The sequence below is a fragment of the Lutjanus erythropterus genome, chromosome 18 (genome assembly GCF_056507025.1).
Source record: "Lutjanus erythropterus isolate fLutEry1 chromosome 18, fLutEry1.hap2, whole genome shotgun sequence".
Taxonomy (NCBI): domain Eukaryota; kingdom Metazoa; phylum Chordata; class Actinopteri; order Lutjaniformes; family Lutjanidae; genus Lutjanus; species Lutjanus erythropterus.
In genome coordinates, this window is record NC_139334.1 from 27,284,766 (window position 1) to 27,300,149 (window position 15,384).

The 15,384-nt window shown below is 38.9% G+C and overlaps 1 protein-coding gene across 1 annotated transcript in view; it reads right to left on the minus strand.

The window, feature by feature from the left end:
- The window catches only part of slc4a11 (solute carrier family 4 member 11), a 141,164-nt gene that overhangs the window by 67,621 nt on the left and 58,159 nt on the right, over positions 1-15,384 (minus strand). Inside the window, exons 4-5 of the mRNA XM_084742073.1 lie at positions 11,294-11,337; positions 3,824-4,052 (exon numbers count right to left, since the gene is read on the minus strand). Of these exons, the coding sequence (XP_084598199.1) occupies positions 3,824-4,052; positions 11,294-11,337 (273 nt within the window). The remainder of the gene's footprint in view (positions 1-3,823; positions 4,053-11,293; positions 11,338-15,384) is intronic.

Sequence of the window (15,384 nt, forward strand, 5' to 3'; positions counted from 1 at the left end):
ATGAATAAATATCAAATAAAAATTGAAGAGTCATAGGTAACAGAGTGCTTGATAAACGTGATGTGAATGCAGACTTGAAAGTAATGTTTTCATATATTTTTCTTCTCATTCTGTAAATATTCTTCTGCTATATCCATCTGTAGATATAATGTAAGAGCTACAGTACAGCAGTGCTGCTCATTTGCAAGTTTCAAACTGTAAATCTTTGCCATCTTTATTTGTTGCATAATTGTGGTATTGTTACATCATCCTCTGTCCAATTAATTAGCACCCAATTCTCATCTCTACTATTTCTTCTGCTGCAACTAATGCATTTCCCCAGAGTGATAACTCAAGTCTCGGCTGATCTGTTTTTTTTTTTTTTTTTTGCACAATATTAAAATAAAATGACAATATGTTGTTTGTGTTAATCTTAAGTTAGTTAATAACTTTGATAACTGACTGCTTTCATATCAGCAGAGTATATGCTAATTAGGGCTACAACTAACAATTATTTTATTATCAATTAATCTGCTGTTTATTTTTTGGGATTATGTACAATGTCAAAAATATGAAAAAATGCTCATTACAATTTATGAATGGCAAAGAAAAGCATTAAATCCTGACATGTAAAGGAGTGGCTCGGATTATTTGATGTGTGGTTGTATGAGATTTTTCATAGTCAGTGTATCACCTACAGTATATTTCAGTCATCACACCCCCAGTTTGGAGAAGCAGAGAAGTCCCAGCATGGAAGCTAAGCAATGTACTGCTGTGGACGGGGACAGCAGCAAAACTTATTTTAGCCACCTAATAACGGTTAACCTAAAAATCAGTTTAAGTTTATGATATAATTAGCGTATTTTTACCACTTTACTTTGCCACCAGACAGCCTTTTCTAGTGGGAAAACACAGTTGTGTAAGCCAAATATGACTCTCCTTAAACCAACCAAACTCCATACACAAAATCAGTCAGTTTACCTGGCAGAACATGGGAGCTGCTGGCCGACCGCTGCCTTGATCTCTTAGTTTGTTTGTGGTATTGTGTGACTTCAGTGAAGCCAACCTAGTCTTTTAAAATACCCGTCACACAATAACACAAACAAACTGACAGCTTGAGGCAGCAGTAGACCAGCAACTCCTGTGCTCTTCAAGGTAAAATGACTGATTTCACCTATGGAGTTTGGTTGTTTTGGAGACAGCGATATTTGGCTCATATAAGAGCAGTTTCCCATCAGAAAAAAGCTGCCTGATGGCAGTAAAGTGGTTAAAATATTCAAAATACAGCTTACACTTAACCTGATAATGACATATTTAGGTGGCTAAAAACATTGTAGCATTACCCAATAGCAAATCAACATATTTTTGCAAATGATTACGCCCTAATCAACGACCATCTACTGTCACTTATACACTGATTACTGGTAAGTACCTCATACAACCCAACTTCAAATAATTCAAACTATCAGTTTAAGAAGCTGAATCTTTAATATATTTGATGAAAATGTGAAGATTAATCAATTATCAAAATAGTTGGCCAATAATTTTCTTGTGAAGGACAAATTGTTTCAGCTCTAATGCTAATATTTTAGACATCTCGTTTTATGGAAAATGTATATATAATGGAATAGTATTGGTTTTGTGAACCAACTATAACTATAGCTTTATTTTCTTATAATAAAGTATGACTGATTCAACCAAACCAATACTAAATATTTTCCTTTATTTTTCTATGTTGCTTTATGCGGTTTCAAAATCCAGTGAAACCCCTGAAAGCTCTGATTGATTTTCAGAAAGACCTGCGCAGGAAGCCTTTTTGTTAAGATGGCAGCCACAAAGAAGGAAAAAAAGCAAGCCTCTTCCTTTGCTTTGTGGGGTATTCTGAGAGAGAAACAGTCAAGTAGCAGCGGCCACCACAGCTTGAGAGTCTCAGAGAGCCATTTGAAAAGCTAAGTGAGTGATCGATGACAGAAGTCAATTATCACCTCGCGGATCTGTCAGAGGCGGCTGTGCAGGGTGAGCGTCACACAACACCCACCTCTGACTAACCATCAACAACTGCAGGACACCAGCCCAGCCAGACAGGAAAACACTGGAGACAGAGTACATGACAGGCAGCCCTTACACCACCATTACATCCACATGCTCCTATAGTGGTGAGAAAACCCCTCTTATGTTTTCACTGCATCTGCACAGCATCTTTAAACATTCTACGGCAAGGCAAAAATTAATGCACTGGAAAAAATAAAACATTTCTTCAATTCTTTGTGACATCGTTTGATTTGCGAAAATAATTACTTTTGTGGAAGCAGTGTTTGGTACAGCTTGCAGCACAGAGCGGGGCTTCAACAATGGCTACATACTGTTATGTAAGAAGGCGGATTTCTCCTGCTCTAATGGGCTGAGGAGATTCGCCTTAACCGAGAGGCTTTGCTACTCAGCCAAAAGGACCTGTGCTGCAGGGACTGAACTAATGTGACAGGGATCTGTAAGCTGGCAAATGGGCGCCGAACCTGGGGAGACTATATGGTACATTTTAGAAATGAATTTATGCATTAGAAGAGAGTGAGGTGGGCAGAAAACTTTAAGCACATCTTACACACTTTTAGGTACAATAAATCTAAGTGGGGAAGCCCATTTCTGCCGACGTGACGGGGAAAAAAAAAAAAGAATCCTGTAAGGAATTATAATGAGAAACTTTCTCGAAATAATGACTCATCTCAAAATACTGACTTAGTATCTGAAAATAAAGACTTGAGTCTCAAAGTAAGGACTTAGTTTCTCAAAATAAAGACTTAATCATCTTGAAATAATGACTATGCATTTCAATATGCATATGACAGAGTACGTGAAGATAATGACTTAGTATCATAAAAATTATGATAGAGTTTCTCAAAATAATGAGTTAGGATCTCAATGGAATGAGAAACATTCAAAAAATATTGACTTAATATCTCAAAATAATGATTAATAATAATTATTTTGCAATACCAAGTCATTACTCCCACAGTGTTTCTCACTATAATGACTCTGGCTACAGAATCTTTTTCTTTTAATCGAACTGGGGAAAATGGGCTTCCATTCCTATGCTTCTCAGGTCCAAATAGCAAAATGAATATGTGTCTGTGGGCGAGCAAAACAATTTTACTATTTTTTAATTAAACCTCTTTTTACTGGAACATTAAACTAAATTGATAAAACATTTTTGTAAACAAATAAAGTGGCAACATGCTTTAAATGACACTAGGCTGCAGTGGTGAAAAAAAATAAACCAAAACATCACAAAAGCATTTAATTATCTGAAAAATACTGAACTACTACTTGGCCATGAATGGAAGTCACACAGGTTTTATTTTTCATGGCTGTGGCAAATATAAAATATGTTTATCTTATGCTTGAGCATTAATGTTTACGATAACCACTTGGCAGTTTTCCTGGGAAACCTTGGATGCCTGCACATGTAAATGGTTGCCAACACGATGCGGCACACTGAGCTCTATTTGTGTCCACTTAGAAAAGCTGTGGGGGAAAAGAACAGCCTTGATTCAAACATCACAAACTTTCCTCTGGGTCTTAAAAGCTTCCTGAACCATTCTCAAGTCTATCTGACAATTCTGCTCCTGAGCCTGAGGTGAAGCTATTTTTTCAGATAGGTGTTGACATGGGTAGACGTTTGATGTTTTTAGGTCAGGTGTCATATGTTATGGGGTCTTGGTTTGATTGTGGGCAGGCACAGGTGGTACAAGTCCTTTGTCTTATTGTGCTGTGTGTGTCTGCCACTGTATTTTCACACATTTTGCCACATGCTGTTTTATACATGCTTGTCGACAGGCTCTCTGCTTACCGTTGACCTCCTGAGCGCCTGCGTCTGTGAAGAGCATGCTCATCACCTCCTCGAAGTTGCAGCTGGGCTCGGATGCATGGCTGTCCTGGCCCACATGGTGCAACATTCTCTTCAGAACGTCGTCCAGGGAGGCAGCCGTTTCATCCAGCAGGATCGTGGCCCTTGCCAGGAAGCCGTCCAGATCCCGGTGTGCCCGAACTTCCTCCTCAAAGTTCATCAGCTTCACATACTGTGGAAATGATTGAATCATTTCAAAGTCTGGCATAGTTCTACTTGACATTTCTGTGTTTAACGTGCCATTCAGTATTATTATGAAGGCTGGAATACACTGTCAAAATGCACCTACGCTTTACAGATTCAGAATGAAGCATGATAGTAATTTGTGAAGGGCTGCCCTAAAGCCTTTGGATGGGTTCAGCAATGGAAGTTTTTTGTTCTAAACTTTCTAATTGTTTCCACCCAGTTTTAGTGATGAAAGCTAGGAGATTGTCCTTTGCACCCTCGAGGGAACCATTTAGAGACTGACTTGTGAGTCTAGCTTTGGTCTACTGAGATAATTACTGTGTCAGATGTATTTCTAAGCTAAAAAATTCTACTATCCCCAATCAGCTGAGGCACTTATATGGCTGTGGTGTCTGTGATATTATATAAAACTAAAAAAAATATGCTTGCTAAGGTAACTGAAGCTCATTTTTGTTTTTGTTGATCATTTTTATCCAGTTCAGTTTTTAGGAGCAGTTAATTGAAGCTTCTGCAAGGAACTTTCATATTGCGTTGATTTTACGGATGGTTTGTTATGGCTATTCTTTTGTCTGTACATTTTAATGATGTAACCATAAAGTTACTGTAACAAGGGCAGGGAGATGATGGCTACAAAGCTGTGATTGGTCAACTGTTTCTTAAAACTGTAGAAACAGACAAATGTTATTCCACCAGACCCATTTCAATTGATGAGCAAACTGGAGACGTGGGTGCAGAATCACAGGTCTAGAAACAGGCTGCCAAAATCACCAATGCAAGTTTAAGATTTTAGGTTTCCTCATGTAGTCTGATGACAATGAATGTGCCTTGCTGCTTAATATGGGATTCAAGACAAGTAGTTTTTGTTATTTTTCTTTCCTTAACAGACACCCAAGGCAGTGAATAAACAGAAAGGGACAGCACATTAAAAACACTGTGATTAAAATGTATAAGTAGACAACCAAGTGACAATTTTAGCTAATACGGGGACTAATATAGACAAATGGAATGAAACAAAACAATAATGAAAATAAAAACAGGTGACTGAGCCTCCCTGGCAGACAAACAGGCAGGTTACTGTTGCATATCTAAAATGTCTGTGGAGGTTTGAGCCACTGTTGTGGCCGAGGAGTTGGAGCCTAACGGCCTGTGGATGTGAGCCATATATTCAACCCATTCTGACAAATATTTCTCCACTTGGTTAAAGAGGCTGAAGGCAAGACCTCTGTGTGCTGCATCTAGGGCTATACCAGTTTAAGTAAACCGCATGACCCAGACCCAGTCTGAATGAGGCACAGGGAGGGATTCCAGTGGTGAAGGATCACCCAGAGCAAACAGATGTGGAGAGACTGGGATATATATTTCTAGAATTAGTTTGATGTTCTGAGTGAAATAGTTGTAGTTTGTAGTTTAACCAAATAGCAGAACAGTGCAGAGACTACACCACAAAGTTAGTCTAAATTGGATGAGTGGTGTCTGAGAATCACCTGAGAGGCAGACAAATGGACAGAGAGATGAACACAGCTCGATTAAGAGCCCAGACACCCACCAGTCCTCGATTTCATTGACCGTGTGATTGACAGAAATTCTGAAGACGAATAGATTCCCTGCTGTTCTTTTGGAAATAAAACAAGAACTGAGCACAAAGTCCATGTCCACAGTCTTTGGAGTTATTTGTGTATAGAGCTCTATAAATAAATTTGATTTTGTTTTGTTTGTGCGAATCTGTCAAGGATTATGCCTGGGGGTATAGTTCTACCTCAGGTCAAGTGATTAAAAGGTTAACAACAAAGTGAACTCATTTGGGATTGTTTTGTAATTGAATTTCACAAATTGTCCAAGTGTAAAGTATGCAGCTGTAGCAGACACACAACCATATCAAAATTAATGCTATTTATAGACCACTGCAAATAAATAGATCCACAACAAAGTTCTTGGCAGGGAAGAGAGGATGTGACCATGTGAAATTGCTTAAAAAAAAAAAAAAAAAAGAAAAAAACAGAAGGAGAGAGCAAACAAGCAGAAATGTAATACAGAATGGGGAGATTAGTGAAAAGAACCAGGCAAGCTGTTGGCAGGAACAAGGCAGAGCAAACAGGCTTGTACTGAGGGAGTCTCACTCTCGACAGCCTTGGTCACCAGTTTAAGCTGATGCCCTCTGGGTGCTGCTTTAAACTCCTTGAAGTGTGGAGGTAAAGAAACATCCATTTATCTCCCATGCAGGAGATTTGTTTTGCATACAGGAATCTTTTAATATTACCCCTAATTTTAAAAATATTACCCTCCAAAATGCTTTCTGAGAAAAGTAGACATTTTTGTTGAATATTTTTTAGACTTTTTTAATACTTTTTTGGATGTTTTAATATATATGAATGATTTCCTTTGGCAATACTAACGTATAAGAGATGATTTATATTTTAGTTTTATCTGTACGTTACAACATCCTATTTCAATCTGGCTTTCATGCTCACTCGCTCACTCACTCAGTCTTTACATGCTCCCACTGGGAAATATACTCAGGGACCTTGGGATTGATTTACAAAGCTGCAGTATGCAGATGAAACACAGCTGCAGCTCCATATGACACATAAGTATTAGCCTTATTGATAAATTGGTTTACTGTATGGATCACACCATCTCACAGATTTCACATAACGTATTGAAGCTGAGCAGAGATGTAAGATAGAAGTTGTAATTATTGATTATTGATGCAGTGATGTCATCCTTTGGTTTCTGGACTATTGTTTTGAAGCCTCAACTTTGGCATCATGGCATCATATCTTGTTTTCTTTTTTTTTTTGGACCCAGAAATGACCATATTTGGACAAGAGGGTAAAGCTGTGGAAGATATACATTGTGCTCCCCCGCCTGCTGGCCTTGATGTGCAGAAGGCTGCGGTCACGAATAGGCAAATGTGGGGGAGTGCCAATCACCTGCTGAGGCGAGTGACACACGTCTTTGCTGGCAGCTGGATTCATGAGCTTGCGAGATCACACGATTACAAGATCATGCGAGAATATGTCTTGCCAGGCTTCAAGTTATTCATTTGTGTCCGCACCAAAAACAGTGTCCTAGGAGGGACCACTGGCAGCTACTAGTGTGATTTTAGGTGTGACGACAGTGACAAGCATCCATGGAAGCAACTTGTCTAAAACAAACTATGGTGGCTCCTGAAGAGGTTAACATAGATACTGTGATAGCATCAGTTAGCCCATGTTAGACATGATAGACAGTTGGTTCATCCAATCACCTGCCAAGTGTTTTTTTGAAAGTGCCTGCCCTTTTTCAAACAGTTTCTGAGGATGACTTTCCCCGATGATTCTGTGCAGCAAACCTTCTGGTGTGTCGGGCTGAGCTGAGATGGCACCCTTTCAAAATTCACCAAAACGGAACATGACATAAAGACAGGACACAAGTTTACTCCTGTGACTGCAGCCTCAGATGTACCTCATGATGTCTTGTGTTTTTGTGTATTTGTTGTTCAGAGGAATGAATTATGGTCACTGTCATTGTGTTTTCAATTAGGGCCCATACCAATATTAGGCAGTAAAAAAATTCTGATATTGACACAGCTGATATTCTAGAGAATATAGAATATTACATTAACCCACAATGATCCCTCAAAAGTGGTTAACGCTTGTGACAAAGATATGTAATGAAGATATTTTACGGTGCATTAGACCTGAATTAGAAGTATAACCTTATTATTAACTGAATTAAGAGGCACTGGCTTCACTTTTCAGCCATGGAAGCTCTGTCTATTTATACAGTCTATGCTTAAAATACCCGAAAGAGTTAGTTTAAAGTTTTTTTGATTCTGAAATGTATTTTGTAGCATAGTCCTTTCTTTGTCAAGCAGAGTTTGAGAGACGTCCGCACTCCTTTCCTCACCAGCAGGTTTGATTACTGTAATTCTCTCTTGCCTGGTCTACCCTGGAAAAGCCTTGAAATGCAGATGATCTAAAGTGCAGCAGCAGCAGGTGTGCTGGCCAAGTCCAGAGGCAGAGGACACATTACATCTGTTTTAAAGTCCTGACACTGAGAGCAGACTAAAATACTGCTACTGGTTTTTGAATCACTGAATCAATTTATTTACTGATTTAAAGTAAGGCTTAAGTGTCTGATATGTTACTTTGGCCTGTTCCTCTATTCCTCTGACATTATTGGCCTCTATGCCAGAACTATGACTCTTCGTTTGGAAGCCAGTAAAAAGAACTGAGAGGATCTGCAAACAGTTTTAAATGAAACTGTAAATTATACCTTTTTAGCTAAGAACTCACACTGTAAATTCAGATTGACTTTAAGTGACTTTAAGTCATCCATTTAATTATTCTCACTGTAGCATTTATCTTGTTTGGGATTAATTTGTCCATTTTATTTTATTGTTTTATCATTTTATGTGTCTGTAATTTATCTTATGAAATACAATAAAACATAAAACAAAAGGTTTCATTTCTGTGAGTAGTCCCTCTTGAATTTTCAATAAAATTGCCTCCTATTGTGTTTATTTGGAATGAAAATCTGCATACAGTACACAGGTCCATCCATGAATGAAGACTTTTTCCCACAATGCAGCGTGTTCGTTCATACAGAAAGCCAATTAAGATAACACACACACACACACACACACACACACACACACACACACACACACACACACACACACACACACACACACACACACACAGGACCTCAGGCAAGCCATCAAATCTACAGGATGATCAAACAGGCAACACCACCACAGATGTTTTGTCAAACTATCCTCAAATGGCCTGTATCAGGAGACAAAAATGATCTAATTGGGACTTCCTGTGCCTTTCTTTGAGATCCATATCAGCATGATTCAGGCATATTTTAATTGATCAGATTTATTACGACTGATCAAATTCTGTAGCCTGGCACCGCCTGGGTCATTTTCAATTTCCAAGAGCTGTTATCAATAGGGCGGGATGCTGTTTAAGAAAATTATGATACCAGTACCAATACCACTCCCCTTAAAGTGAAACCAATACTAATACATATTATACTTAATTTGATACCCTTTTTCCACTTAATTTGATAAACAACATGTGAATGGAAGCATTTGTGCATTTAATTTTACCAGATGTCATTTAATTTCACCAGGCATGCAGTATTGTCATATTTTTGAACATTTTAGTGGAATCTCTGTACACTGAATTGCCAAATACACCACAGACTGTATGGCTGCAGCTGCTAATCAAAAGTCTCACGTGAAATGATTACAATGGATGCCTGTGAGAAAAAAGCATATAAATTTTGCTCTAGATTTCGGTACAAGAAGGATTGAATGCAGATATCGATTGACAGGAGAAGAATCAATTGTATCTCATACTGTGTTATTTTGGATGGTGCCTTAAAGATAGCGAGCACTGGTACAAACACCACACAACCACATTTTCATTTATTTTAATTGCAGGAAAAAAAAAAAGAAACACCTCAAATTCCATTTGGAAGGTGTGCCTTGCCAAATTAGGCATGGAGGATTGTTGCAACACAGACCATTTTGCTTGTAACACTGTGGTCCCCAGCACTCTGCAGCTAACTGTGGCGTAGCTGCCATTAGGTAGTTAGCACAGTTAGTTGTCCCCATAGACTGGGACACAGCCTCCGAAGCCAATGGAGGCCAGTTTGAGAAATACAGTAATGTTACTGATGTGATGTACAGGACTGTGACTTTGGCGATGATGAGGACATGGTGAGTACAGGTTTGGACAGGAGATGTGAAGCAGTTGAGGAGCAGGTTTATAGAAAGTTAATTACATACATCATCTTATATGAGTCTATGAATATTACACAATACTGAGTATTATTGAACAAGCAAGACTTCAGAATCATTACCACTTTTTCCCTTAGCATTAAATGGGCAGCTCTCTGCCTCTGTGTGCCCCAGAAATATTTATATACATATATCGTTTTAATAACTTAACTAATATCATAAACATGCAATGACTAGCTGATTATTGGCTTTAACTAATGACAACAATTTGACTAGAAAAAACTTTAGTCAGGGGCAGCCCTAACTGATACCAGGCCCTAGTTATCAATCAGTAGTCTAATGCCTTTGAACATAATTCGACAGACCTGCAACCAATCAGAGCAATGAAACGCATTATACAGCACTGTCTGACATGCAACGTGAGGTAGGGCTACGTCCACTTTCAAGCTGGAAAAAATGGCCGCCTGGTTACAAACATTTTCAAATTACAGCTTAACAGCACACTAAAATGTGTTTCTGTAAACATCTTGATTTATATTTGATCAGCACTGCCTAGTTTGACAGTTTTATCTGAATTTCATGAGCCTGGTGACTTTTCAAATAAGGACCGATGACTCTCTTCTGTCTGTCATCACATCAAACCTGCCTCATATTGAATAAACGGTTGTAACTGGCTAGATGAGATCAAGGACTGGTGGAAATCTATGAACGGGAGGTTGGCCAGATGCATCTGCCAGAGCAAATGAAAAATGAGCTTGCATATTTTTCTGATTCCCAGGTTGCAAATTCTGATGCTCTGCTTTAACTCACCCCAGCCTGGCAACAACAGCTGTTGCACTGTATAGGTATCATCAATGTGCCGTTGCTAAAACACTAGAACCCTCTCCTAACATGGAACAAAATGAGCAAGCCAACAGTAAAGTGGCATGAGAAGATAAACAGCGGCAGCAGTTTCACAGAAGATATTCACACTGACAGCAGAGCTATTCAGTTGTCAAGCATATCTTAACATAAATTAGATTGGATTTACAAACATCGAGTACTTCAGCAGTGCATATGGAGCTGTGGGCTGGTGCAGTATGTAGGGGAATATAAGTGGTAGACTAGGGCTAGATATCAGTTCTGATGTTGATATAAGTTCTCTACTTTCACGTACAATAAACATAAGCAGGCAGCAGCCATTTGGTTTGCAGTGGGTAAATTACAGAGTGGATTGATCATAGCTTCATCGGGTCCTTCCTTCTTTCTCGAAAGTGTGCATTAGCTTTAAACAATGTTATTATAACTGTTTGCTTTGCTCTTGTGATTGAATATTCAGTAGCGTGCACTTCTTTTACAGTTTCTCTATATGATATATCCTGCCATTTTGAAAGTTAACATTTTGTATCTTTCAAATTTGTTTTACACTTATTATCAACAACGTGCTGATTTCCCTGATTGCCAAAAATCACCTTCAGTGTATTACATTTAAGCCAGTGAATATGTATGCTTACCTTTCTTGATGTGTTCAGTAACACGCAGCCAGAGTCATCAGCATCTGAGGAAAAATGAAACAAGAGGTACAATTAGATGAGGGACTGCATTTAAAAATTAGCCAGCTGGCTAGCACAAACACATTTACAGATGTGTTGATTAATGTATGTTGTTGTATTTCAGAAAATAAATTAAAGTGTGCCATAATAAAACCTGTATGTTGCATGAGCTATGGGTGACAAATGAACTAGGGGGGACACTGCAAAGGGGCGCAGGCGAGAGTCAAACCCCAGCCTCAGTACGTGGGGTACAGAGCTACCAGTTCAGTTTAATGCTCATAACTGAGCTTGAGAGAAAAGTCAGCGTGGTTAAATTTCATTGCTACTTTGGTTTCTGGTCTGTGTTTCAAAAATAAAGGGGTTTTGTGTGCTTGTTTGGGCCGAGCAAATTATCTGTGCATGACACCATAATGAAATGATTAATATAATAATGAAAGATAATAATAAGATGTTAAAAATCAAATTAAATTATTACAGTTGACGGTAAAGAGATGACAGAAAAGTAATGGGAAATTACTCTGTCCCCGTTGCAGTTCGTGGGCAGCACCTTGAACACGTCAGCCACATGGGCACCCTAAGACTTCAGATTTTAAATAATACAAGCATTTGCTTTTGTTCAATCAAAATATTACAAGTCAAAATGCATGACATTTTAATGCAAATCTGTAGTGACATGGTAATTATAATGTTCTGTATTTGCATTTAAAAGCAACAGAGCATTCATTACTGAATCCTGAATTAAAGATCACAAGTAACAACCACTCAGCCAGTAGAGAAAAGAAGCCTGAGACCTTTTTTTCTAATAGTGATGAAAATGTCAAGAGGCAAGTCTCTAAATGCTCTCATTGAACAGGGATTGGAAGTTCTCTGCTGATAAGGCTTTAATACACACGTCTGTGGAGCTGAGGCGAGTGCTCAGATAAAGTACAAAGGTCTGGATTTTCCCAGTGCAGGGAAGAAAGGAAAAGGAGGAAAAACCTTTTATGTTCGAAAACAATACGGGGACAAACCGAGGGAATGAGGTTTTCAACACACTCCAGTCCCTTAACTAGCAGACCTTCAGTACTCTGCTGACTCTCATAAAACAGTCCGCCACTGCGTTACATAACGCGGTTATCGCCGTTTACTGTGGGGAGGACGTTATTAGGTTACCATGGGCTTTCCTCCTCTGCGCCGCGTGATGCACTATGTCGGCTCCGTCTGGAAATCAATCAGCGCTTAACTCCTCCCCTCCAGCTATGGAAAAGCAAGAAACCCCCCCTTTAACAAGCCAATAAGCCTGAGGAAAGCGCCAGGATATCATAATATCAATAATCCAGCCACAAGTGAACATGTTTGAGAGCGAGTCTGCAGGAAAAAGAGGAGGGAGGGGGCTTTGATCGCCATACCAAACACCTTGCCATCATAAAACCCTGCAGGCAATGGAGGAAGAAAGAGAGCTCCAGCCCCTACCTCTGTGATGAGACTATGGCAGGGGGCACGTGTCGTGTGCAGTGGATTTGGTTCATCAAAGCCTCACAATCAAAAAGCACACGGCTGGGCTTATCCGCTCCCAGAGGGGAGAGGGAGCCGCGGCTCTAATTGCTGTCAGGCTGCAGCCGTAAGGAGATATTCATATATTCATATAAGATTACCTCTTCCCCAATGATCACCTCCGTCTAATGGCCTCTGTACGTCTCAATATACTGTGTGGCTTAAAGTAATCCAGGAGAATTTCAGGGTTTAGGGATTAGGAAGAGGAAGTGTTCAAATGTGACACGGGCTGGTTTCCCTATTTGGTTCCTTATTTGATCAATGTGGCACTACAACTGTTGATTATATTCAGCCCGCCATAAGTGTTATGTAATCTCAGAGTGGAGTGTTGAATTATTTTAGTCATTAAGGGTTGCAGGGTGGTGACTGAGAATGGCTGAATTACTGTGTGATAGGAGAGATCTTGTATCCGAACAGGCTCGAGTGTCCTTGGGCCGGGGTTAGGCACTGTGTTTGAGGCAGTACATGCATCTCAAATATGTGTTTGAAATGAAAAGTAATTGGTTTGGAAGTGTAGAAAAAATATAATTTAATTGGTATCAAATTACCACAGGCTCATATTTTTTGCACTTTCAGAACACTAAGAATATATTTATGACTTTCACGTATGATGCACACAAGATATTTGGTAAAGTCTGTGTAAAATAGAAGGGATGCAACAATCAGATCAGTAGCTGACCTAATTAAGCAGAATTTCGGATACCATCCAGAGCTGAATTCAATCCACATCAAAATATATTTTATTTCTTATCTTATATGCAAAATATTTAATTTCTCTTGGGTTTAAAATGTTGCTCTTGTCCATTAAAAGAGAAATTAAATTAAAAAAATAAATGTTATTTCATGCTGATGGAGACAAATCTATGCAGATAGTTAAACCGTTACTTTTTAATGTGTGGGTCATTTAAGGGTTACAGTTTCTTGTCATTGTTATATAATTCAATGTTTATGCTATCAATTACTGTGCATTCATTAAGTCAAGGAGTGTTTCAGACTCTATCTTTTGCAGCATATAAATCCCTGTCCTCATGTTACTTTACATTAAAATATGGGATCATAAGTTCTGCAAAACGTGTTGTACATATTTGAAATTTGAGAAAAAGAGAGCACTAGTATTGGATTAAAAATCAGTAACAGCAGATACCCGTAAATGAGATATCATAAAAGGTATAAGAAGATACAAAATCAAATTTATGCAGCTATATAAACTAGTGGACTATTCCATAAATGTTCATTCTGTAAAATGCCTCATCAAGGTTAAATCACACTCAAACAGAGAGGGCAGGGGACAGAATCCATCCTTGGATGAATCGCAATTCTCTCTCAAGGGATTATGAATTGATGCACAAAAGTGAATAATCAGAACCAAATTCTTGACATTATGATCGCCTGTAGCAATTTTGTGAAACTAAGCTGTATATGTTCCTTATGGCTGAATGAGCAGATGCAGATATAAACACGTGCATCGTATTTACATTATAAACTGGACTACATCTTGACTTCTGGTGCAAGATGGCTGAGGATGAGCAATGACAGATGCATAAAATCCAAAGGGCACCCCCTGATTTAAAAGTATGAGTATGGAAGCATTTTGGCTTCATTAAAGCTGAAGGGAAAAAGGAACTAGACAAGAGCAACACTGTATGTCAGTTGTGTCTAACTAAACTAATTATGAATAATTACAAATATGCTTTGGTTTAAAAGTAGTAGTAGTAAAAGTGGTCACACAGTGGGGAAAAAAATGCTGCATTAAGATGCATCAATAATCTTTTTTCAGTTGCATCTTAGCCCTTTGAATCAAATCAAATCATGAGGTGCAGAGAGATTTTACAGTAGACCTTTAACAGTCCCTCCCTACTGCAACTGTAAAACCTGCAAAATCTCTGCAAAGACTGACAGAATCGTTGCAAATATTACTAAATACCAAACACTGTTCTGCACAAAATAATTTCATTTGGATGCCACAAAGCACATGACTTGATGGGCAATCCCCCATGATCCCCGCCCCTATAACTCTTCAAGGGTAAAGAGCTGGTCCACTGTTCTAGGACCAAAATGGAATCTGCAATCCTCCTCCTGGATCTGAGGTTCCTTTCTAGCATTCTTGCAAAAGCCTTCCCAGGGAGGCTGAGCAGTGTAATACCCTGATAATTGGAGCACACCGTTCAGTCCCCCTTTTTGAAAATGGGAACCTTCACGCTGGGCTGCCATTCAACAGGCGCTGGCCTCGACCTCCATGCAACATTGAAGAGGTGTGTCAGCCAAGACAGCCCAACAATGCAAGGCTGAAGGCTCTGGAGATGCTGAGGGGTCTCTGTATCCTCACTAAAATTTTCATAACTTTAAAACATGAACTCTTTCAAGGGCAAATGATGAAATAAAATTTTTAGACAGGAGGAATTTTTGCCTTCATTGTCTCTTCACTAACTCAGTATGCTGTCTTTTCATAAAACAATCCCCACATATTGTTATCAAGGTCAAGTGATGACCTTGTTCTAAATCTAAATCCTCAAGTTTCC